At 34.5% G+C, this 27,308-nt stretch overlaps 1 protein-coding gene and 4 pseudogenes across 4 annotated transcripts; 1 reads left to right on the top strand and 4 right to left on the bottom strand.

The window, feature by feature from the left end:
• Positions 1–816: 816 nt before the first annotated feature.
• LOC143622846 (flavonol sulfotransferase-like pseudogene) lies at positions 817–1,866 on the bottom strand (annotated as a pseudogene).
• Positions 1,867–3,988: 2,122 nt separating this feature from the next.
• On the bottom strand, positions 3,989–5,081 carry LOC143622912 (flavonol sulfotransferase-like pseudogene; annotated as a pseudogene).
• Positions 5,082–5,552: 471 nt separating this feature from the next.
• LOC143623021 (putative glycosyltransferase At5g03795) lies at positions 5,553–9,090 on the bottom strand. Of its 3 annotated transcripts, none has more exons than XM_077094026.1 (5): positions 9,053–9,090; positions 7,776–8,270; positions 7,568–7,698; positions 7,083–7,434; positions 5,553–6,215 (listed from the first exon to the last, which is right to left on the bottom strand). In XM_077094026.1, exons 2-5 carry the CDS (start codon positions 8,217–8,219, stop codon positions 5,553–5,555), a joined length of 1,590 nt encoding a protein of 529 aa, XP_076950141.1. In that variant the 5' UTR covers positions 8,220–8,270; positions 9,053–9,090. The 3 variants fall into 3 exon arrangements, with proteins under 3 accessions (XP_076950141.1, XP_076950143.1, XP_076950140.1); XM_077094028.1 differs by lacking the exon at positions 9,053–9,090 and having other exon boundaries at positions 7,776–7,981; positions 8,063–8,360; XM_077094025.1 differs by lacking the exon at positions 9,053–9,090 and having other exon boundaries at positions 7,776–8,360.
• A 1,350-nt stretch (positions 9,091–10,440) lies between these two features.
• On the bottom strand, positions 10,441–13,861 carry LOC143622845 (putative glycosyltransferase At5g03795; annotated as a pseudogene). Its single transcript, XR_013151789.1, has 4 exons — positions 12,933–13,861; positions 12,400–12,525; positions 11,966–12,320; positions 10,441–11,176 (listed from the first exon to the last, which is right to left on the bottom strand). The product of XR_013151789.1 is annotated as a putative glycosyltransferase At5g03795 (transcript).
• Positions 13,862–21,021: 7,160 nt separating this feature from the next.
• On the top strand, positions 21,022–25,488 carry LOC143622844 (uncharacterized; annotated as a pseudogene).
• Positions 25,489–27,308: the final 1,820 nt, after the last annotated feature.

Here is a 27,308-nt window from a genome sequence, read left to right as displayed (position 1 = left end):
TGTTAGCTAGGAAACACCAACACATTTACCACCGCATCAAAAGGGATGAGGCTCAAGTTATGTTTCTTGATTTGTCACTGCAACGCGAATTATTAGTTATTGTGCCCATTTTTTGGGTTTTTTTTGTCCGGTGATTCCAACGAATTCACATTAGCTCACAACTGCAAAGCTCGGTTTTTTTGCTCGCCTATTTTTCTTTTTTGTTTAAACATGTTAATATGTTATATTTGGGCATGGACATAATTATTTTTTTGCTTTACCATAGGTGTCGTGACTTGATACTGACCAAATTCACGTTAGTTCACCACCAAAATGCGCAGTTATGATAATTTTTTTGTAACATACTTTTTTCTGGTGTTGTAACCCATCACCGATCAAATTCATTTTGACTCACAGAATTGTGGACGACACACAATAAGTTTTCTCTCGACAACTCTTAGATGATTTTGTGTTCATGAAGATGCAAGGCTAACCCTCGCGTGACCACTTCAGATGTAGGGTTTTGTGTAAACTAATTATAATCGGATTCTATGTGCTTCATTAATATAACAGAACTTATGCACAAAGCAAGTGACATATTTTATTGAAGCTTGTTATTAGAAACTGCAATAGACCCATGGTTTTTAGTATTGTTAACAATGTTGGATCAGATTATACATGCAAATGAAAATGGTGTATGATTCATTACATAAAAGGAAACGCAAACGAACTACATGAGAGTAATAAACTTTATAAACTCCTAGAAGCATGACACAACTTATTCAGGTGATTCCTAGTGGCGACATGTGACTTGAATAACTTCTTCAACATGGTTATTCATGCTTCAAATGAGATATTTAATCCATCCAACTTTTCTTTGGTGATCTCGTCCAAAGTACGGATCATTTCAGTCGTAAGATAATTAATATAATCACCGACAACGCCTTTTCTAAAATAAATATCATCAGACAAAACCTTAGACCTTTGCTTTCCATTTTTACTTACCTTAAGTTCTCAAAACTACATAGCTCAATTATCTTATGCACTAATCCATTACATGCTTCCTCTTCTATAAAAGGGTTGCCTAAGAACTTGGCTAACTTTTTAACCTCATTCTCTGGATCCTTCTTCATATCTTCGTACTTTACGAACAATACTTTATCTGGTCGTAGTAAACTTGCCTTGTAGTGCCCAACCACATGATCCCAAAAACATCCGTATGGACTCATACCCGTTCTAAGAAGCTCATATGCGCCATCCAGTGTCAGTGGCGTAGAAACATCTTCTCTCACTTTGTTCAAGAAGTGCCAGGCGGAAATGACCACATCTTTAGGGTTTCTACATATATAAACAATCCGACAGTCAGAACTAATGACTGATTCAGGTAAAGAAGTGTAGGGTATATGGGTAACCATGAGGCCATTGGCAAAAGATGGGTTGTATAAGAAAGACTCGGACTCTATGAAGGGGACACAATCATGGGGGCTAATGGTGAGCAATGGGTGGGTTGTGCCTATTTCGAATTTGGTTCGGTTCAAAATGGCAAATGTAAGGGCCTTAAGCCATTTTGTGCCTGATTTTGGATTACTTGCCAACAAAATATCCGTGGGTAGTGCATGGAAATTGTCTTGCGAGGCCATGACCGCGTCAACTGAGAAGTCGGCTTTTGAGTTATACCCCAAACCTTGGAAATACCAGAAACCCTCATACTTACATAAATGAAGATCAATATTTTTTGGAAGAGCTGTGACTTTGTCTTTATATCGGTCCATGATGATTGCCATTTTCGCCTTTCGGGTCTCTTCTTCATCTTTTGTAACGGTTGCTACAGGTGAATAGTAGGCAAATGGACCGGACATGGACATTATATTGTAAGTAGGCTCAAATATATGTTTATATTAGCTCAAATGTGCATGATCGATCGACTACGCATATATATATATGATAGGATTCCCATAACCAAAGACATGCAATAATTGCTGATTAAAAAAAAGACAAATTAAATCATCAAAATTCAAGTTGTATATATTTTGTTATCAAAAACCGTTTAAAACCGTCCAACCAGCAATGATCTATCTGTATTTTGAGCAAGAAAAACTTCAAATTGTACTTTAAAATTTGATATAAACTAAAGAGTGACGTTCATAAATATATAGTACTAGTATTTACTACAAGTGGCAACGATTGACTTTTATAGCACGCCTAATTAAAAACGAGTTTGACGTTCATAAAACAAAAAAACTAAGATATACATATACCATTACAAGTGGTAACGTTTGACTTTTATAACACCCCTAAGGCCGTGGGGTATAATCTAACCCCTACATAGGTTAAAGTGACATGACACTTTAAAAATGGATTAAATCACTGCTCACTTGTGTTAAGTGTGTTAAAAAGGCCCATGAGTTATGCTCTTAACGGGTTAAAATAAACAATATGTATTAATTACTAATTGATTTGTTATATTAATTATGTGTTAAATGAGTTAAACCATTTCCTTTGGATGACATAGGGTGAAAGTATAAAAAAATGATGATGTGGAGCTTATGTGGAATTAAGATGGGTTAGAGTATACCCCATGGTCTAACTAAAACGAGTTAATTTGACGTTAAAGTAATATGTAAGTGTATCAGATAGAAACTCGAAAAGTTGGAAAGTGAAACAATATGCAAAATTTTCAATAACAATAACAAATTAGTACTTTACCCGTCCGGTGGACGGGAACATCAACACAGGAATGCGACGCTTATATTAATTAACTTAAATGAGCAGAAGACAGGCCATATGAGATACTGAGGTAATATGGAACAATAAGTGTATGCATGGTTATATTTTGACGTGTTAACGGGTATCTTTTAGGTTTGTTTCTTGCTATACTATGCAATCCACGTTATGTGAACGGGTTGTATGTTTTTGCCTTACCAACGTTTGACATCTCAAAATATGTATTCTATAGCAATGTATGTATGATTAAAATCATTATAAACTTAGAAAACCAGCCCGATGCTACGGCGGCATGGTTTTTTTTAGCAGGACTTGCAATGTTTGATTAAAGTAGGGTTGACCGGTTGACCATATTTGGAATATTTTAATTTCATTTTATCCTTAAAAACACCATATTTGGAACTTTATAATCCATTACTGATAAACCTTGCTACACAATATATATTATATTAAAAAACCATTATTTACTAAACATTTACGGTGAATTTTACCAGCAAAGAAAGCAAAAATGGGTCGTTTGGATGCAGGTTTACGTCCAAGATTTTGTATTAGGTTTTGAGGATAGCGGATGTTTGTTTTGGGGGGAGAAACGTCTTTACCCAACTCGAAACCTGATTTATGGATGTCTGTGTATGCACGTGCCCATGAATTACCTTGTTTCATCCAGCGCCTTGAAATATGAATATAAGTAGAAAGTCAGATGCAAATAAGCTAACTTAGTTCAAACGGGCCACACGACAAAAAAGTCAAACGGGCCAAATGGTCAAACTAGTGAAAAGGGCCAAATTGGTCAATCGAGCCAAATGGGACAAACAGGTCAAACCAGTCAAACGGGCCAGATAGTTCAGCTGGTTTTCTTGATTTGCATCATAAACCATCCGGCCCTCATATGCATATATTTCCTTCATAATTAACTGCCTCTAGCTGGTGGAATATGGGCTTTTCACCTTCATTGTAGATGTAGTAACACGTTTACGTGCCAATTAGTAAATTTAGCATGGAAATTTATGTGAAACCCATCCATTTCAGACAAAAACCAGAATCATGGAAATTTAGTAATTTACCAACTTAACTTTAGCTTGAGAATCTGTCATGTAATATGAAAATTGCTATTATTAATTAGACAACGCGTGTGACATATTTTATTGAAAATTACTATTACAAACCGTAGATGAAAAAAGAACAATATTAAACTTCATAGATTCCTAGCTAGAACCTTGAAACAACTTATTCAGGTGATTCCAAATGGCAACATATGATTGAATCACCTCTTCAACATGGTTATTCATGATTCAGATGAGATGTTTAAACCATCCCACTTTTCTTTGGTGATCTCGTCCAAAGTATGGATCATTTAAGTCGTAAGATAATTAACTGAATCAATGACAACACCTTTCCTAAAATAAATATCATTAGATAAAACCTTAGACGCTTGCTTTCCATCCTTGTTTACCTCGCGTAAGTTTTCAAAACCACATAGTTCGGTTATCTTTTGCACTGATCCATTATATTCCTCCTCTTCTGTAAAAGGGCTGGCCATGAACTTGGCTAACTTCCTAACCTCATTCTTCGGGTCCTTCTTCAGATCCTCGTACTTTGGAAACAATACTTTATCTGGCCGTACTAAACTTGCCTTATAGTACCCTATCACATGATCCCAGAAACTAGAAACTACCATATGGACTGACACCCGCCCTGAAACCCTCAAACATATCGTCCAGTTTATGTGGCATAGAAACATCTCCATTGACCTTATTCATGAAGTACCAAGCGGAAATGAGCACATCTTTAGGGTCTCTACATATATAAACAATCCGACAATCAGAACTAACGATGGATTTAGGTAAGGAGGTGTAGGGTATATGGGCAGCCATGAGGCCATTTGCGTAAGATGGGTTGTTCAAGAAAGACTCGCTCTCTAAGAAAGGGACACAATCATGGGGGCTAATGGTGAGCAATGGGTGCGTTGTGCCTATTTTGAATTTGGTTCGGTTCAAAATGGCAAATGCAAGGGCCTTAAGCCATGTTGCGCCCGCTTTTGGATAACTTGCCAAGATAGTATCAGTGGGTAGTGCTTGGAAATCGTCTTGCAAGGCCATGACCGCCTCGACTGAGAAGTCAGCTTTTGAGTTATAAGAAAACCCTTGGAAATACCAAAAACCATCATACTTACAGAGATTATGATCAAGATTTAGGGAATTTTTGGGAAGACCTATGATCTTGTCTTTATATCGGTCCATAATGGTTGCCATTTTCGCCTTTCGGGCGTTTTCTTCATCATTTGTGATGGTTGCTACAGGTGAATAGAAGGGAAAAGGACCAGACATTATAATGTAAGCAGGCTTAGCTTTAAATGTTTGTATTAGCTTGAAGCTCATTTGTGCATGAATATATAATAGGATTCCCATTAACCAATACATACAATAATTGCTGATAACAAAGTAAACAAATAATGATACAGATCACCCGGATAAAAAATTAATAAAACTAATTGTATTTCATAATCAAAACTGCAGATTAAAAAATAAAACTAATTGTTTTATCAAATTTCATAATCAACTACATATTAAAATTTTGATTATCGAATAGATCTTATAATTTATCAAATTTCGTAATTAACAAAGATCACCAACTTGCATATAAAGTAAGCAAGTGACAACTAATCTGTTATTAAAAAATAATAATAATTTGTTTTTCAACATAAAACACATGATTTATAGAAGTGATATTATTTATAAGCATTATAATTGATTCTGTCTTACCAGGTATGCAATTTAGTATTTTACATCTACACTAATAAAAAAATGTATTTACTATTTACAAGATGTTTAAATAAACCACCTAGCGGTTTACTTTAATCTAGCAACTCTAGTATACCATATTGAATGTAGTATCATATGAAAAATGTCATACTTAACTGGCTTAACATGCCAAAGAAAATGCTGTTGTACCTCTTTAACTCTTTTCTGCATTTGCAAATACTTGTTTCTCGGTATCGAAAGAAGAATATTTTTCAAATCCGGGATATCTTTCTCAGGCACAAAAACCGCAAACGATTCCCAATCCAAAACCTCAAAAAACGGTGGGACAAAGTTATCGGATATGATCACGGGAACACATTCATAGAAAATAGCCTCCACAACTCTAGGACTGCTGACTTCAGAACCTTTAGCACATATACAAAACTTGCTGTTTTTCATAAAGTCAACATAGTTTTTGTCGTCTTTGACTTTTGGAAGTTTTTTAAAGATTTTCATGTCTGGATCTTTGTTTTCCCAGTGGCGTAAGAGGATTGGACGAAGGTAGCCGTGCATTTTGCCAGCAAAGAAAGCAAAAATGGGGCGTTTGGATGGCGGTTTACCTCCAAGATTTTGTAATGGGTTTTGAGGATAACGAATGTTTGTTTCAGGGAGAGAAACGTCTTTTCCCAACTCGAAACCTGATTTTTGGATGTCTGTGTTGCATATGGCTCTTATGCAGGTACCCATGAATCGCGTTGTTTCGTCTGGCGCCTTGAAATTGAATATAAAAGCAGAAAGTCAGATGCAAATAAGTGAATAACAGAATAAGCTAAAAAGTTCAAGCGGGCCAAATCGGTCAAGCTAGTTAAATGGCCCAAACAAGTCAAAGAAGCCAAATGGATCAAGCTAATCAAACCGGCCAAGCGGTAAATGAGCCAAATGGGTCAAACGGGCCAAATGGGTCAAACAGGCCAAATTGGTCAAGCTAGTCAAATGGGGGCTAAATTGGTCAAACTAGTCAAAACAGGCCAAACTAGTCAAATGGGTAATATATAAAAAAAATTCCTACACCTTTCTAATATGTAGCACGTTATTTATTAAAGAAACTAAAAACAAAAATATAAAATGATAAACTAGGGTGTGCATGGGTTGGTGTTGGATTCAAACCATAAGTTTTGGAAAACCATTCGATTCGGTTTGTTGGGTTTTACCATTTGGGCTTCAAGTTCTTGGGTCAAAAAAATTGGCCCAAAATAATGAACTTGGGTCCAACACTTTGGGCTTAGATAGTTTTGTTACTTAACAATTAATTGGTTATTATACATTTATGCTAAAATACTTGGGTTACACTATTTATTAAATTCTTAAAAACTACTTAACATTTTTAATGAAAAATGAGAATCTATAAATTCAGTTTGGTTCGGTTTTTTCGGTTTTAATTACATGCAAAACCGAACCTGAACCAAAAATTCCGTTTTCATGGAAACAAAAAGCCAAACCATCGGTTTTTGTTTGTGTTCAGTTTTTTCGGTTGCGGATCGGTTTTTCAGTTTCATTCACACCCCTACCGAAAACAGACAAACCCATTCGGACCCGTACTCTAAAGCTAACCTTTTTGACCGCTACATCATGGCTTACCCAATCATGACAGGCAACAAGAAAATGGTCAGCCCCACCGGTTCTATTCCAGAAAATGTATCTCCCTGAGATCATGTCAATATAGTTCTTCAAATACGGTACCACGCTTTCCCGATTATAGGAGTTGGGTGATAAAGTTGCTTTTAATAATTTAGAGCTATAAGGAATGTAAAACAAATGGGCTTGTTTTGGTTTTCTTGTAATGAATCTTTTGCTTGATTTCATTTGCATCATAAACCATCCTTCAGATGCATATATTCCCTTCATAACCGCCCCGGGCTGGTGGAATATTGGCTTTTCACCTTCTTTGTAGATGTAAACTTTGAGTGTTTTTTCCATTAATTCATAACTCCTGTATTAAAATGAGCCATATGTTATATTCGGATTATGCATTTATGCGAAAATAAGCAATTTTAGCATGAATTTGTGTAAAAAGGATACACGTGAAGGTCAAAGATTAAAAACACATGAAATAGTATGTTTACCTCCTAAATAATGATATATTACGGAACACTGAAGGATAAAGGGTATGATCATCTTCATTAAACGAAGCATTCTCCATTTGCATCTTTGCATTCAGTAATTCTTGATCAGCTCTTGAAGTCCAAAGCGGTTTCTACATAAATATATGTGAAATCATGTAAAAAGTTAAAACAACAAAAATCAGCATAATGAGTTCAAGAAGCTTTATACCATTGAATGAGATGAAACACGATTACGGGCTAAAATAACACGCATATCAGAAACCGACACTACTTTCATCGGTTGCTTCCTACGACGGACTTTAGTCGCAGCGGATAAATTGGCTGATGGGACCGTATCTCTAGTTGATGATTCATTTTTTGTGAAACTATGAATCAAATTGGATACATTTTTGTATGTTTCAGACATGTTGGAATCTAAGAGAATTTGAGGTGGTGGTAAAACACGAGTAGCATTATCAGTAGAGCAATTGCTAATGCTACCAGTACTGTTTGTACCATTGGCTTTATGCATCTTGCTAGCAGAAAATAAAGATGATATAACATCACCATAAGGAAACTCAAAATACTGCAACATTATTATAACAGCAAACACCGCTCCCCCAAAGTATGCCAATCTTTGAATTCCCAATATATGTTGAAATCCATGGCCCATTTGTATATAATATAAATTGTTCTCCAAGCAAATTGGCCCTCAAGAATTCCCCTAAAATATAGGTATTATTATCAATTTTAGTTATCAAGCCGCAAAATGTTTACTCAAATATAACCAAAGTGCATTGAAGGATAGACAATAACAAAAAAACATATAATGAAGAATATAACTGACACCTTAATCTAGAATCATAACTCAAAATATATTATGCTTATTCAATCATCCAAATAACAAAAATCATACACTGAAACATAACTGCCAGGTTAACCTAGAATTGTAACTCCAAATTATCGATTAATCAAGCAGAAGTGACTGTAATCTGCTTATGCAATCATCCAAATAACAAAAATGATATGCTGAAGAACATAATTGACAGCTTAATGGGAATATCATACCTCAAAATTCACCATTAATCAAGCAGAAGTGGCAATAATATGCCAATTCAATCTATCCGAATAACAAAAGTCATATACCGAAGATCATAAATGACTGCTTAATCTAGAATCATAACACAAAATTCACCATTAATCAAACTAAAGTGACAATAAATAAACTGCTTATTCAATCATCCTAATAATATTAATCATATACTGAAGAACATAATTGGTAGCTTAACATATAATCATAATAACTCAACTTAACTATTAATGACAGTAATTTTCTTAATCAATCATCAAAAAAAAAAAAAAAAACTACTTCTGAGTTTCCAGTCCATTTGAATCTCAGCCTGTGTAATTAACACTATATATGAATTTTACATCGAATGATCAAAATTAAACTGAATAATACTATAATTGAGTTAATTTATCTAATTATTGATGTATGAACAGCACCTGTGATCACGAAGCTTCCTGAATCAGCCGCAGATTATTCTGTAATTACAAGTTTCAATAATAATAATAATTGTACCAAAGTATCTGAGTTTATTATTATTATTATTATTATTATTATTATTATAATGATTTGTTAACAGTCAGTGTAATCGGGAATAGTGAAAAAGATATTAATTAGTTATTATATAAAAATAGTATTAAGTATTGATGCATGGTTGAAAGTTGGGAATTTGAATGCTAGTAAATAGAAAATAAAAGGATAAAAACAAAATAGAAGGTTGTTACTTTCATCTCCTACAACATAAATAGTTTTGTGTCAGTAGCCAGTACACGTGTAAAGTCATACCCATTTATTGATGATACGTGTCAATTAGTCTAGGGTGTCTTTGTAATAACTCCAAGTCTAAGGTCTGTTTTGTAATAATAGTTGATTGTCTACTAAATCAACTGATGAACGGTCAATGAATCTACCGATTAGTTTTGTGACCAATTTCTTAAGGCAGCTTCACGTGTCATTTTTGTTGACCATCTTGTATAAAAATTATTGTGTTTATAAAAATAATAGTGACCCTTAATAAAGAAAATTTGGTACTATATATACACACCATCTGACAACATAATGTGGGTGGTATGGCTATGCCAGTAGTGCGCGTGGCCACATCCGTCACTTTTGTGACTTTTGTGTCATTGTAACTTTGTAACATATCATACGACTAATATTAGGGGAGGCTCGGAGGATGTGCGGGCCGCATCATCTGCCGGGGCACAAATACATATTACATATATATATATATATATATATATATGTTTTTTTGTGTTAAAAATAAGGTTATTTCCTATGGTTTATCAGATAAGTACATGCTCATAATGATTTCTGCTTATAATAAACCAGTCGATAAAAGTCTTAGCCATGTACACCAACGAATATAAAAAATTTTCGTTAAGGCATACGAGCAGTGGCGAAGCTTGGACAAGTTCGTCGGGGGAGGGGGGGGGGGGGCTGACTCAAAATGTATTTTAAAAAAATCTTAAACGAGGGGGGCCGGACTCAACTTTTTTGTCAAACACAGGTAAATGTACACTACGTATATAAATTTTCGGACGAATAAATGGTCAATTTACACTACAGCGCAAAAAAACAGGGAGCGAGGCCACCCTGGGCCCTAAGGAAGCTTCGTCCTTGCATACGAGCCTTTTTTTTATTTACTCAGCCGAGGTATTTAAATTATCGGAGACGACCCTGACTAATATGATTATGCAAACACAACTCATGAAACATTATGGCACGCATGATGTGTTACCATAACAAGTCATGCTAATATTTCAAAACTACAGCAATTATTAGAATAAAACAAGATTAAAATAAAAAAAATCTAAACGACTTATAATCTATTTCATTAAAAATGATATGACAACTTATTGGAAGTTTGGAACTCAACAAATGACAAATCTATTCACAACAATGCTCAAAACATAGAAACCTTAACCAACCGGATATACTCTAAAAACTCTATTGTACCATATAGAATGCAATATCATATGAAATATATCATACTTCACAGGCTTAACATGCCACAGAAAATGTTGTTGCACCTTCTTAACTCTTTGTTGCATCACCGAATACCTGCGGTCTGATATCGACAAAAGAATATTCTTCAAATTCGGGATATCTTTTTCCAAAACGAAAACCGCAAACGACTCCCAGTTCAAAATCTCAAAAAATGGAGGCGCACTCGTGAAATAGGGCCTCTACGACCCGTGGACTGTTGACTTCATAACCTTTTGCGCATATACAATACTTGCTGCTTTTCATGTAATTGATATAGTTTTTATTGCCTTTGGAGTTTGGAAGTTTTTTAAAGATTTTCTATCAGGATCTTTGTTTTCCCAGTGTTTTAAAAGGATCGGGCGGGTTTCACCGTGCATTTGGCCCGCAAAGAAAGCGAGAATCGTACGTTGGGAAGAGGGTTTCCCGCCGATTTCGCGTAAGGGGTTTTGAGGTGAGCGGACGTATGTTTCGGCGAGAGATACGTCTTTTCCTAGTTCGAAATGTTCCTTACCGACATCTGAATTGCATAGAGCACGTATGCAACTGTTCATTGATAATCTTGTTTCGTCTGTAGCCTGAAAATATAAAAGTTTTTTTTATGTTTATGTTTTTGTAATAACCGAACTTCCGGTTCATTTATGGTTTTGCATGTAATAGTGTAATAGAAACTGAAAAAAACAAACCAAACCAAATTATAGATTCTCAAATTTATGTGTTTAACTTTTATATAATTTATAAGAATTTAATCAATAGTATAACCCAAAAATTTTAGCTCAGATATATAATAATAAAATATTTATTAATTAATAAAAATAAGGCCCAAACTCATTTTGGGCCAATATTTTTTGGCCCAGTAATTTCAAGCTCAAATGGCAAAAATAGGAAAAGTGGAAAACCAAACAGAACAAAATCCAAACCAGAAACCAAAAAGAGCCAACTGAATTTAAAATTAGTAAACTGACCCAAAAGCCGAATTCTAACTCAGTTTGATTGTGGTTTCGGTTTCAAACCCGAAAACTCAATCTTTAACAAAATGGGTGCTCATCAGTTCAAATTTCGAGTTCCTCAATTCAGTTTCCTCGGTTTTGTAATGCGCTTATGTTTAATGGGCCATTATAAATAAGAAAATTTTAAAAACCAATTTACCTATTCAAGTTTAGTTTACAAACCAAATATGTTATTCAGTTTGATTTTAAACAGTTTCGGTTTCAAACCAGAAACTTTAATAAGATGGGTGCTCATTGGTTCGGTTTTAAACAGTGTAGGTTTGGTTTTCGGTTGAACTGATTTGAAACCAAATACTTCACACCCCTAAACGAAACCTCCGTATCATTAACATTAACAATATAGATCAAAGCGCTTACCCAATCATGGCAAGCAACGAGAAAATGATCGGACCCACCGGTCCTATTCTACGAATCATATCTCTCAGAAATCAAATGAATATAATCCTTCAAATACTGCACCATGTTGTCCCGACTTCCGGACCCCCTCACATATAACTTTTCTTCCAGCATTCTTGAACTAAAAGGAATATAAAACAAATGGGCTTCTTTTATATTATGAGTAACAAATTGTTTGTTTTCTTGCATATGTTTCATGATCCATCCTTCAGATGCATAAATCCCACTTAGCTCCGATTGTGGCTGATGGAATATTGGTTTTTCACCCTCTTTGTAAACGTAAACCTTTAGAATCTTTTCCATTAATTCATAGCTCCTGCATTTTGTAAAGTGTTCAGTCAAGAAACAAGATATAAGAAATAAGATATTGGGAATTAGATTTGTGTTTTTCTTACGTTTTAAATTTTGAAACGATACAAAGGAGGGTATAGTGAACGGTCATTGTGGTTTACTGGAGCGTTCTCGATTTGTAGTTTTGCATCTAGTAGTTCTTGGTCAACCGGTGAAGGCCATTGTGGCTTCTGCAAAGAATAAAGTTGCATATGTAATTGTAATAAACATGTCCATAGGGGTGTTCGTTATTCCGTTAGGACTTGAAAAACCCGAAATTCAATTCGAATAACAAATTTGAACTCTGGTTTCGAATATTTCAATAGGGTCCTTTTTATAACCGAATCTTGAATTTGGTATTAAAATCAAATTCGAATCTATGAATTTTGAACCAACCCGGCCCGACCCAATTATTTGAAAATTATTTTATTTTTTATAAAAAATACATATTTTTACAGATATTATTTACTTCATATTTTTTCACTAATTCAAACATTTATATTCAAATCAGTTTTGAACTATTCGAATTCGGTTTCAGAAATGTAAAATCCGAATAACTCACATTCGAATAACAAGAAATGTACAAGAACATGCATACCATTGAACGAACCGTAGCGCGATTATAAAGTAAAATGTCATGCATATCAGAAATTGTCACAACGTCTCCAATTGGCTTCGGAGGAACTGGTTTCACTGGCGGGACTTTCTTCACTGGTGACTCACCAGCTGACATGGCAGGAGTGTTCTCTGATGGAGAAGCTTCCTTCACCGGTGACTCGCCAGCTGACTTGGCAGGATGGTTCTCTGATTCAGAAACTTCCTTTACTGGTGACTCACCAGCTGACATGGCAGGACTGTTCTCTGATGTTGCAGGCTTCTTTAAACCAGGGTCCAAATTCGGTGCATTTACTTCTGGTTTAGAGGTATTATTTTCCAAAGCTACCGAAGGAGATATTACCGTTTCATTAACTGTTGTTGGGAGTGTTGAAGCAGCTGGTGGTTCACTAGGTGGTGGACTAGTAATTGAATCATTTGATGGATTACTGCTCTCAATGACAGTATCATTACCATTATCAAGTGTATCAATAGGCATTGTGTGATTGGTGACATCAAAAATGGTAATGTTGCCTAATGATTTGGGGATTTCTGACGAGGTTTCGGTTTCAGTTTGGTTGGTTCGAGTTTGAGTTTGACTGACTGATGGTTGCACCCGACCGATGGTAAAAATAGAAGACGCAACATTACCATATGGGAATTCAAAGTACTGGAACATTATAACCACTTCAAATACCACTGCCACTAGCCGTACTAATCTTTTGGATTCCAATATATACTGAACTTCATGACCCATAGTTATAATAAACCAAAACCACTAAACTAACTTGTACTCAGAGCACTGCATATAACATATATCCCATCAATCTCACTGCAAAACTGCCAATTGATTATAATCAGATGCATCTTATTCAGATATAACATGTAAGCAAAAATACATGAAAATATGAAAATCAAACCCAATAAATCAATCTAGCATTATCACAAAGATGAACTCATCCTATCAAGTCAATTGAAATATTGTTGCGAGCCAAATATCAATTCAGAAAACACAAATTAAATTGCTATTTGAGAAGCAGTAGGTGTAGGGGTGCAAACAAGCCAAGCTACTCGATATTGGCTCGTTAAAAACTTGAACTGAGGCGAGCTCAAATGAGCCAGAGCCCGAGATCTTATTGAGGCTCAATGAATAAACGAGCTTGAACCTGAGCTTCACATATCAAGCCCTTGCCAGCTCACTAGCCTAAACAAGCTTTTTATTTATAAAATTTTTATTTGATATGTTTATATAAAAACTATTATTAAATTATATACTATACTATATATAAAAACAATAAAATATCATAATTATATATATATAGGTATTTAATTATAAAAATATATAAATAAATAAATAACTGAATAAATAATAAACGAGCCAAGCCCGACCGAGCTATATAAACAGAGCTTTAACGAGCCCTCTTAAGTTAAAAACGAGCCGAGCTCGAGCCTTAAGGAGCTACGCGTGAGCAAAATACCAAATCTAGGTCTGAATTTGGTACAAACAGAGTGAAATTAAGCTTGTGTTAGTGTGAACCAATCAAATCCTCAAATTAGCAGTCTAAACAGCGAACAAACATGAACAACTTACTCAATAGTCAAAATTCAACAGCATTTTACCAATTAGTATCCAAATTCCAGCAACATGCAATCATGCATACACAAATCCAAACTTAAACCCTAAACCACTCCATCAATATCAACCATATATCACAATCACACATTAAGGCATGCGAACGTTAAGTCACCTCGATCACCAGATCGCAAAATTAAACTAAACAGATCCATTAGTTTTCGTGTACGCAAATATTCCGTGATCGTAATAATCAAATCGCATTGAAACAAACGAATAATGAAAACCGATACCGGAATTTAATGCAATTGCATGAAGATTATGAATTAAATATTATTATTAAATATATGAGAATTAAATGTACCCTACCTAGGAGAGAAGACGTGGTTTGAAGCTTTGGCAGCTTGTTCAAGGTTTTATGACAGGTGTTGTAATGGCGTTATGCCGGCACAGGAATATATGTATGTATAATGTATGTATATCTATCTATATATATATGTGTGTGTATTCTTGTTATTATAAATATATATTTTTTATTTTATTTGTTTGCTTGATTTGGAAATGATGTATCACCTTTTATAAAGTCTTGACTGAGATGTTATTGCAATTTGGTACTATACTATGTAGATTTGTACATTTTGATCATTATTAATATTTAATAGATAGAATAATGGTATTGCTTCTTGTTTTATTCTTTCTACGCGTCAAAAAGAACACGCTTTTTGCAACAGAAAATAAAAGGAAGAGTGTCCTGGTAAACATTTAAGTTTTGTAATGATGATGATCCAGATTAAGAACATATTTATTACCATTTTTATAGCTAATTAAAGGGGGTATATTCTTAATTAGTTTGTATTTATTTGAAGGGAATACAGATATCACAGAAATTTAAAATGCTACTGGATAGGGATATACAAATGGTACCGTATCAAGTTTATAAAAAATTTGGCATATGGAATTTCGTGATCGGTACCGGCATTTACATAATTTTTGCCTTCGGTGCCGGTACTTACCGGTACCAAACGAACATTTTTGGTACCGGTACCAAGTTTTTGAAAAATTTAGGATCAATACCATACTAGCTGGTACCGATTACCAACACCTATTGTCCACCACCACCATCACCCACCAACCACCGTCCGCCACCACCACCCACCACCACCATCAATCACCATTACCGTCCACAACCCACCATCATTGTCTACCACCATCATCCACCACCATCGTCCACCGCCACAACCTGTTTATATTAGCAGTCTACATACGTTAAAAACAAGCGCAATATTTTTCTTACAGAGATTTGGTTCTTTTACATATGTTTGCAGATGTGGTCCACACTTCACATGTTGCAAACATTTTACCTCTAATAAACAAAAAACCACCTAAGTTTTTAGCATGGTCCATCACATAATAAATCATGTACAATTCACGTGTAGCTGGTGGTGAGAGACACTCATGAAGGTGTTGGTGGTGATACTCTTTACTGGCCTATTGATTGGTATCTTTCTTGCTCAAATATTATTTTTCTTTTATGTTACATTATTGTTTTTATTCTTATCATAGAATATGTTAATTTGATGCAGTTGCCAAATTTAAATTTCATAAAATGAAGTTAATTACTGAGTTTTTTTTCCCATATTTGAACAGCCGGATTAATGTTTAATTTTTTAAAGCTAACTATCATAGTAATAATCCCATAAACCTATTATATACGTAACTTGTAGAACTTGAACACTCCAACTCTAAGGACTGAGATAGATAGATAGATAGATAGATAGATAGATAGATAGATAGATAGATAGAGACACCTTACCACCACCAGATGCATGCCTCTTGTGACGTCAGTTTGTATTCAAAGTTCAGTTATGAAGGCAATGAAGGCAATCAAAGAAAAGCAGCACACTTGGGAGACTAAAAGCGAGATCATTATTAATTTTTAGTGGAGAATTATTATCTTATTAAGAAGAAGTTTTTCGTGATTTTAAAAAATGTACAACTCGTATTTGTCACTTGATGGCTTGATCAATCACATGTCGGGAGTTGTTACTAATTTTCAAGCTTGTCTAAGATGAATATGGAGCCCAAGCAAGAAACCTTTTATTAGCTTTGAACTTGGCTCATTTCAAGCTTGATCAATAAATTTCGAACTCTGTTCGACGGCCCCCGGCTTGACACCTTGCTAGGCCCGAAATTCTTGGAGCCGGCCCTGCTCCTTTCATTAATATGTATTTTTAAGAAAAGCGCTATGTATATTTAATGTTTAAACTCAATTAAATGGCAACTAGCTTGGCGTAGTGACAAAGTGGTATGACTCTTGAGTAAAAGGTTGTAGGTTATAGTCACATTTGAGACTTTTTTAAGCCTATTTTTATACATAAGTTTTTACACAACCTAAATCATAGCCAAGGAAGAGCATTCTCAACCCGTTCCTTAAAATATTTGAGGTAGATTTGCAAATTATATGATATGTTTATGAGTGGTTGTGAATAGAATAGAGAGAAAATGTTATATGGAAAAGTTAAATTTGAGGTTTCGCAATTAATACAATATAATATTTTAATATTTTCTGAAAGTGGTTGTAAGTGGAGGAGAGAAAAAAATATAATGATAAAAGTATAAAAATATTATTTAATTAAACAAGAAAAAAATACATGGTTTTAATGTAATTATATGATAAATGCAAATATATGGTAAGGAATGGGCTGAGAATATTTTAAACCCATTTAAAATTAAATTGTATAAACTCAATAAAATACTCATTTTATTTAAGACTCACAATATTTTTCACCTTCGTTCCAAATTTTTTTTTTCAATTCTCGGAGCCGGCCCTGTTTCGTTTGTTAATAGTTTTTCAAACTCGAGCTCGACTCACTTGTACTTTTTTAAGTTTACAACAACTTATTATATTAAACATAAACGTAAGGATTGATGCCGAATATGTTAACAGTGGGTTTAATATTAGTGTTATAACCCAACCCCAACCCCCCCCCCCCACCCCACCCCCCCCCATCCAACCCCAAATGAATTAATAATTGTATTGGGTTGAAAATTTTGAAGGTCTTTAAACTTGGAAGAAAATAAGAAAGTTATTACTTGAGCCGGGCACCGATGGATATTGGAAAGGGTCAAGTTGCAATTGATTGGGAGTTTGACACGTGGGATTTCATGCCTAGCTTCCAAGCTGTGTATTTCAGCCGTAAACAGAAGCTAAAGGTCAAACCAACGTATGTCAACGCCAACACACCATACGTGGCGTAATGAAGTTTTCTTTCACTATAACTCGATACAATAAGGTTTATGTGGTGAAATATCACTTAATTAGCAATTAAAAAGAATAAGTGAAGTATTTAATCACTCATTTTCGTGTCTTTCACTTTTTTTTTGTAAATAGAATGTAAATTGTATAATTTGTTTTTTATTACTGTATAGCGTTAATGATACCTTACTTGTAACTCTTATGTTATTTAGGTTTTCACATGAGTTGACTACAATCATCACCGATATCTAAGTTAGCAAATTTATAAGACTCACATTAACCTAGTTTGAATAAACTCAAAATAACTAATCAAACATAATGAAAGCAGGTCACACGTTACAAAAGAACGATGAGGAAAAACGTATGGAAAATAAATGAAATGACATCCGAAGTTGGGCGCACAAGTGACTAATTAACGAGGCATGTTGTCAAATTATGTCACACAAACTAGTTTTATACTTGTTTATTGTTCGGGTATTTTAATGCAACAAAATGAAATCTGAAGTAGACATTCGAATAACATAACATGACATAAGAGAGTTTGGCTTCAACAATAGCGTGATTAATAAATAAGGGTCTATTAATGCCTAACAACGTATATTGATGTGAACACAATGGTCGAATTCCTGATAAAGTGTTATTTCAGTTTTCAAGTAAGCTACATTCAAGTTCTATCCGCAAATGATCTTGATATCTATTGTTGAACCTGTATATTTATTGTTATTGTTCTTGTTAATATTATATAAAGGTGAGTAATAATTAATAAAGATATCATCAAGAACTTGAAATTGAGAAATGAACGTGTATGGGGCCATGGAGGTAAAGTATTCATTTCAATGGAAACATGTGGGCTAGGGTTCTCATGGGCCTCTATGTGTTAGTCCTAAAACCATGGCCGGACCCATTTTAGGGACATACTCTACATGTAGCATGAAATAGAGGTGTACAAAAAAACCCGGTTTTAGGCAAACCGAACCGAACCGGTTTGGGTTTAAAACTGGTTTCACCCAACCGTCAGTTTCAGGATCGGCTCCCTTTAAAATCTACCAAACCGGTTTTAAAACTGAATCGGTTTGAGAAAAACCAGTTTTTAAAACCGATTTATACACCGGACCGAACAGACTTGACCAAGCCGGCCTATCTTGCTTCTAATCCGGTTTATAAACCGAACAGGTTTGAGTCAAACCGGTTTTGACCGGCCGTTGACCAAACCGGTTTAGTTTATAAACCGGTTCGATTTGGGTTTAAAACCAGTTTTGTACACCTCTAGAGGCCCATGAATAAAATTTTCTTTCATGCAACAATAATCAATAACACATACCAGAAAGAAAATTGTTGTGAGTTGCTGGATGTAGTGAAGCACAAACTTGCCGACTGATCATGTCCAAGTAGAAAGAGTTTCAAGACCCAAATTATTTGGTGGTATTTTAGCCCAATAGGATGGAAGCCCATTATCATTTCTTGGCCCATCAGAAACAATGAGAAGCATTGTGATCCAGAAGAATAAGCGTTGACTGATCGAAACCTTTGGACCCGAATGAATCAAAGACCCAAATCCATTGTTTTCTTTGTTTGTCTTTAATAAAAGAAAATAATAATAAATAATAAATAAATAAAAACAAAGATTATTCAAGGTTTTGCCCACTTCATAATCGGTTGTGTCAAGCTTTCTAAAGCCCAAAGTGGATGCCTACAGATGTGGTCCGCTGACTGCAGACATTTTACCTCTGAAAAAACAAACAATACTTAAAACTTATACTCATTTTACTAAAAAAACATTATTTTACAGGCCCAAAGGATCCGTGATTTTTCTAAGCTGAATCTTTGTTCATCTTAACTCGATATCTGATCATTTAATTTATGAGAGCTCAAGCTCTATACGAAGCTTGAGCACCGTTAGATTCATTGTTTTTTTTAGAAATCGATTATAAAATATCCAGTTGACCAACCCGGTTCTTTGGTTTGGGTTATACCATTTGTTGTGCACCTCTACATATATATAAGAAACATGAAAGATATACATAGCCTACTGTTATATGAAATAAATATAGGTGACAAGTGTGACGTTAGTCAAGTTTGAGGACAAATTAATTTGTATAACTTGAACTTGTGTTGTCATTTTGTACCTAAAGTCTACTGTTAGACTTCAAATATGCTTTGTATTCTATGAAATATTTACTGCATTCACACACAATGTATATGTCTATACGTGTGCGCACCTTAGTTTGTGTTCATAATAAATTTATAGAAATCTAAAAACATATGTAAACTGTATAGAAATGTTCCCCTGAATATAAGTTCTTCTAAAGTAGCAGTTATTAGCAAGTATAATCTATCAGTCTTTTTTTTATTTAATTTAAAGTTAAAGTTTTGGCACATATTTAAACATCTGGCTCCAAGACGTGTTAAAACTCTTGAATTCTAATAAAACCAGCTGACTGTACCACTTGTACCACAATAATAATATTCTGAAGATCGAGTGAATCTATAAATTACTCAACCTAGTTAATTAAAGGTAAATATCAAACTCGTGTGTTTAATTTTTATAGTATTCTATAGATTATACCTTTGATGCAATAAATTGAATAATTCAACTTGCTTCAACGTGACGTACGTATACGGTCTAATTCAACGAAGAAAAAGTTTATTTTGTTTGCGAAAACACCTAAGTTAATATTTGTTATATGAAAATAGAATTTGAGTCATCTCTAAGAACACGGTAGTACTTTACTGCTATTTTCTCTCCTTTCAATTCCAACATTGACTCATTGTAGGCTAGTACGCCATCCCTTTCTAACCGAAACATGTTTGAGATTTGTTTAAGGTTAGTGATTTAAAAAATGATTTAGGTATACATGTTTTGAAGTTGTTTTGGGATGTTTTAAGGTTTTGATTAATTTGCATGTATGTAAGTTTAATTATTAGATTTGTAATCTATAACATAGAGTAACAAGTCTTAGATTATTTTTATATAAAATTATTCTTATTCACATTTTAAATATATTCAATTGGACAAAACAATAAATTTATTAAAACATCATCATAAGACGACTTCATGCAAGACTTGAAAGTACTCTAGGATGATTAAACCACACAACAACACAAGTACTTTCTCTGAAATTTCAAGAGGGAACAATCCTAGTAACTACATTTGTTGAAAATTAAAATAACCATAATTTCATCATGTCTTCAAAAAGCCATATATCCAATTCCAATATACATTAATCATATTATCAATTTGTATTCTTACTCCAAATTAAACCATCATGAATCGTCTCCTCTATGAGACAGTTCTAAAAGGTGACACCACCACCTTCTTTAAACTCATTCAAGAAAACGAAACCCAAATCACACAAACGGTGTCCGAATCCTCAAACACCGTCTTACACTTGGCCGCAAGGTTCGGTCACGTTGAACTAGTGTCTGAGATACTAAAAAGGTGGCCGGAGATGGTGGAGGTGGAGAACGGGGACATGGAGACCGCGTTGCATGAGGCGTGTAGAGAAGGTGAGGTTGAGGTGATGAATATGCTAATGGCTGCGGATGAAGGGGTGATCGGAAAGGTGAATTGTAGAGGCGAGAGTGTGTTGTTTGTGGTGTGTGAGAGAGGTAAGGTGGAAGTGGTGAAGCATTTGATAGGGTTTCAATGGCTGCTTGTGCATGAACTTGATGCGTTTATGTGTTCTATACATGTTGCTGCAGCTGCTGGACACACAGGTTTATAATATTATTACTAATAGTACTTTACAGTTTATACTTTTATGATAGTAAGTACCTCTCACGACATCGAACATCCTGAAAGTTTTTCATGAGTTTAGTCGGTGTTCGTCGTTTTTGAAAAAAAAAATAGTTAAATATGGTATACCATACTAAAAACTAGAGTTAAGTGTCATTTTAGTACCTGTAGTTTGATCAAATATGTACGCAACTTTAGTACCTATTTTTTATTTTGTGCAAATGGCTACCTCAGTTTAAAAAAACTTGCATTTTTAGTATTTTTTTTCTAACCCGTCTATTTTTTTCATTAAGTTAAAGATAATTTGGTAACTTCGTTATTTTCTTTGTTTTTTCTTTTCTTTTACACGCTTATATCTTGTAAACCCCAAATCCACAATCATAACATCGAAATCCAAATCATAAATCCTCAAACCCTTTCTCCATATCATCATAGGGTTTGAATTTTTACGATATTTAGGGATTTAGGATTTGGATTTTGATGTTTTAGTTTGGGGATTTAGGGCTTACAAGCTATAAGCGTTTAACATAAAAGAAAAAAAACAAAGAAAATAACGAAGTTACCAAATTATAACTGACTTAACGAAAAAAATAGACGGGGTTAGAAAAAAGTACTAAAATTGAAAGTTTTTTTTTGAAACTGAGGTAACCATTTGCACAAAATAAAGAACATGCACTAAAATTGCGTAGTTAACCAAACCACATGTACTTAAATAACACTTAACTCCTAAAAACTATACTGATAGAAAAAGGTGTATTCTATACTAAAAACTATACTTTGATTAATACATGTGATTTAACTAGTTTTTGTATCAACTATCAAGTCACAGTATACCAATTATTAGTGGATGATAAATGCTCAACGACTTATTCGTTCCACACCCCAGAATTAAGGCCCTACATGTTTTAAAAATTTTGTGTCATCACATCACATGAAAGCAAAAGTCGATCGACTTTATGCGTTTACTTGACTTACGCGTTCACATTAGATATCTAGTATCACCTATGATTTGTGTGTGAAGGGTGATCCTACCGGTCAAACATGTCAATTGCGCTATCGATTTGGTTACCAACTTGCAAGCCAATGGACTTAGACGTAAATGAAATGTACGGTTTGGAGTTAACAAGGAAAACCGGTGAAACTTGTCTCATTTTGTCGATTGACTGGTTTTTGAAATTCAACCAATTAGTTTTACGACAATTATGAGGCGCTTTGAACTTCAATTCATGATCTCCCAGCACTTTATACAAATCACCTGAAAAATTTAATGGTGAGCCATGCAAATGGTGGACCAATAGAATTTAAGGAGGGAGCGTTTCACCCTCTTCCAACTACACCCGGTCTTGGGCCATCTTTATAGACCATTTTTTGCTAAATATTAAAAACTTTTATATATGTGTTTTCATAATTATTCACTTATTATTTTAATCATTTATTTGTTTATTATAATGTAAATAAATATATAAATTATATTTAAATATAAACTTTGCGATTCAAAAGGGGATAGCGGCGCAACTTGTTGCTCGCTTACCCATTATCCAGATGTAGCTCGGTTTGTGTTATATATAAAAATTTCCTATTAATAAAAAAAAATATAAACACTATTTATTTATACAAAAAAAAAGGAAATTTCATACTTGTACTCATCACAAGTTCTCATGGGAAAAACCAAAAAGTACATAAAAAGTTAAAAACCATGATAAATTTCATTTCAATCTTTGTGGCTTACGTACGTACCCACGCCCCACGGTTGATAATTTTGTGGTCGTTAAATTAATTTTTAGTATAGAAAAAATTTTACATGATTCAAATGAATGCCGTCACAAATTAATTTTGGGGAGAGAAATAATATTATATTTATGCATATTTTAAAAATAAAAATATGTCGACCAACATCACAAAAACCTATGTGGTCCGAACTGTATACCGATGTGATTAAGCTTTAATTTGCATACTAACTTTTCTATCATATATTTTTATATAGAAATTGTGAAGGAGATACTTAAGGTGCGACCGGAGTTTGCAAGAAAGTATACTTCAGAAGGATACTCACCGTTACATCTAGCTTGTAGTAAAGGTCACATAGACACAATACGAGATATTCTATGGTTCGAGCCGGATCTCATGTACCTTTGAGATCACAAAGGTTGGACACCCCTACATTGGGCATCAATGAAAGGGCGGGTTGGAGTTCTTGGTGAAATAATCAAGATAAGCCTTGAATCCGTTGAGATGGTTACCAACCATGGCGAAACTATTCTTCATATCGCAGTTAAGTATAACCAGTATGATGGACTAAAATACCTAATGGAGACACTTAACATCCTAGAACTTGTGAATAGACAAGACAATGATGGGCAACACAGTGTTACACTTAGCGACGGCCGGAAAACTTACTACGGTAATTGTACATCTTTATAATCTCTTTATAAGTGGCAAAATTAGGTTTCAATAGAGTGACTTGGGTGTCAATCATGTTCGGTGAATTAGAACCCACACACAACTCATATACTTACATATTTATGTCAAAAATATCAACCCTATAGCTGACACAATACATTCATGAACATGTAATGAATAGTGTAATCCATTTATCCAAACGAGTTAGCAGGTTATGATGTGTGGATCGATGGTTAGTGATACCTGTGATTTTTTTTTACTAACTCATTTATCTATATAAAAAAATTAAACATCTAGCTCTTTAGTTATTATTATAATTTTGTTAATTGTTGTAGGATATAGCTCGTGGAATACACGGATGGTTAAAAAAGTACAATAAAAAAGTTAAATTTAATAATATACCTAATAACATACTTTATGTATTCCTAAGATAAAAATAATAATAATTAAAATTTTATAATTTATAAATATATAAAAATCTCATTTAATACAACATTTAGAGTTACATCTGTATATATGAAATAATAATTTAGTTGACATTTTAGTTGATTACTCTAGTTGAATGACATATGAAAAAATAGTTTTGTTTTAGTAGTATAAATAGATTTATACATAATACATCTAGCTCTTTAGTTATTATTATAATTTTATTAATTGTTGTTTGTTACACACAAATTAACAGATGGTGACATATTTACTTAAACATGGAGTGGATGTAAACGCCATCAATCAAAGAGGGTACACAGCACTAGATATAGTCGAAGCCAATGGAAGCAACTCAGCTATTCTCCAAATTATGCCAGGCCTTATAGATGCCGGTGCAAAAACATGTGCCCAGTTACCCCCTAGAGACATCCCAGAAGTAGTTCGTCACAAATTAATCACACATAGATCCCCAACGAATGGGAAAATGGAATCCCCACATAATCAACATCATCACTACAGAAAGAAAACTCATCGAAGATCGAAACAAATAGAGCTTCACAACGAGGGTTTATGAAATGCAAGAAACACGATAACAATTGTTGCAGTTTTGATAGCAACCGTTACGTCTTCAGCTGGAATAAACCCTCCTGGCGGTTTTAGTCAAGAAACCGGAAAGGCTAAAATGGGAACAAAGCTCCCGTTTAAGGTGTGCAACATTATAGCATTGTTTTTATCTCTAGGAATTGTTAGTGTTTTAGTTAGTGTGATTCCGTTTAGACGGAAATCAATGATGAATTTGTTAGTAGCCACACATAAAGTTATGTGGGTGTCTACTATGTTCATGGCCGCAGCCTATATTGCTGCGACATGGACCATTTTGCCACATAAGCCAGGCTCGAGATGGTTGGACATTGGATTGATGATTGTTGGGGTGGGATGCACGTTAGTTGTGCTTTTAGGGTTGGGTGTGTTGTTGGTGGAACAATGGTCAAGAAAGCGAGAATGGCGGAGAAGAAGAAAGGGGGAAAAAAAGAAGGATGGCACGCCTAATAGTAGTCTTAATAGTCGTGTTAAGAATAGTCATCAGTCGTTTTCTAGTAACTCGGACATTGAAAGCTCTGATAATGGTTACCATGTTTACTAGTTAAGATTTCATTATATGTTTGTAATTTTGTTAGTTTTTTGTATGGGGTGGTTGATATAATAACTGGCTATTCTATTTTTGTAACCCTCTTGTTACATATATTAAGGGGTGATTAATGTGATCCAAGTTCATGTATGTATAATTATCTTCTACTGCGGTTTCTCTCTCAACATGGTTTAGCTTCACCTATAAACGCGAAATAGCCTCACTACAATAAGCATTGTCAACGAGAGTGCATTGAACAACGCTAGGGTTATTTTGTCATATACATAGTCTCGGATAATCAATATCAGGAAATGCGTTGTTGACATCCACTTGTCTAATAGCGCAACTACGAGAGAAAGCGATAGATGAAACCAACCTCATAGTTGTAGGTTTGACAGTCGTAGATTCGTTGTGGATGTCTGATAAAATCGTTTTGCAACAAGTTGATATGTATATGAGCTAACAAATCAAACGGGTTATGTTTGATCTTGTAAACCCAATTACATCCAACAAATTTTAACTAAGAAGGACTTAATTGCATCAATATCCAAATGTTGTTGGAGTGTATAACAACAATCTTCGAATGTATAGCATTGCACCATATCGGAGATTATGACATGACTGAAGAAAGGTATGAGATTCATAAGTAGGAGTGGAGGAGACATGGAGAAGAACTGGTTAGGGAAGTGTTTAGGTTGGCGAGTGGAATCATGTAACATCCGGCCCCTCGCATAACTAATATTGTCCGCTTTTTCACGAAGAGCTCACATATTTGTTTTTTGCTATCACGGTGAAGACCAGAAGGTCAACCATCCAAATAATACTTCCACCTGAGCACGGTTAACTATGGAGCTTTCCTCTCATCCACTAGCATTAAACCAACAAACGTTGTTGATTTAAGAGGTATAATATTTATTAATGAAACAAGAATCTCTTGTCCAAGAATGTGTGACCTTTAGATGAGAAGGTCAAGAAGAGGGATAATGTCTTGGCGGTCCCCAAGAATCGTTAAAAATTTTTGGGCCGAAGTGAAGTAAAAATCTGGCCTTTAAATAAAATATAAATTGGATAACTCATATATATATATATATATATATATATATATATATATATATATATATAATAAGTAAATAGTATTTCTGATTTCTTATATTAAATTTGGGTTTTCTTTTATTAAAAACATAGTTAAAAAAGAATATAATTCATTTTATAATTTTCAGACCTATATGGGTGATCGACACCCCCCCCCCCCCCCAATCCCGTCAGATACGCCCTTGGGTAATGTAGGGCGGGCGATTAATGGTAGGAGGTGGGGTTAGACAGGTGACCGGTTAGAAATAATAGGCGGGGTAGGTTATCGATTAGAGGTAGCTAGGAGGCCCGGTAGGTGGTTGTTTAGAAGTAGAGTAGCTTATTAGTTAGACTATGTGTAGTCATAACTCTCTACATACATGCATTATGCGTCACGTGTCGCCCAGTCAGAATTATGGTTTTTTACAAAAACAGGCTGTAGTCATAACTCTCCACCCCCAGGCATTATGCGCCTCGTAGCGCCCAGTCACTTTTACACTTTTTTTTTTTTTTTAATTTTTAATAAGAATAATCAAATAACAATAATATTTTATTAAATAAATATTACATGAAAACAAAAAAAAAACTATTCGTCGTTGTTGTCATTGTCATCGTCTTCGCCCTCGTCTCTTCACCCTCTTCGTCGTCGTCGCCCTCGTCGTCGTCGTCGATCTCGTCGTCTTCATCGTCGTTTTCATCGTCTTCACCGTCGTCGTTGTCTTCATCATCGTCTTCATTGTTGCCCTCGTTTTGATCATCGTTTTCACCAGGCAGAGGCGATACATCCAA

This window comes from Bidens hawaiensis, unplaced genomic scaffold (assembly GCF_021521415.1).
Source record: "Bidens hawaiensis isolate Kalapana, Puna unplaced genomic scaffold, B.hawaiensis_p1.1 tig00003244_1, whole genome shotgun sequence".
NCBI classification, from domain to species: Eukaryota; Viridiplantae; Streptophyta; class Magnoliopsida; order Asterales; family Asteraceae; genus Bidens; species Bidens hawaiensis.
Note: the sequence above shows the minus strand (reverse complement) of the source record. Positions and strands in the feature narration are given on the sequence as shown.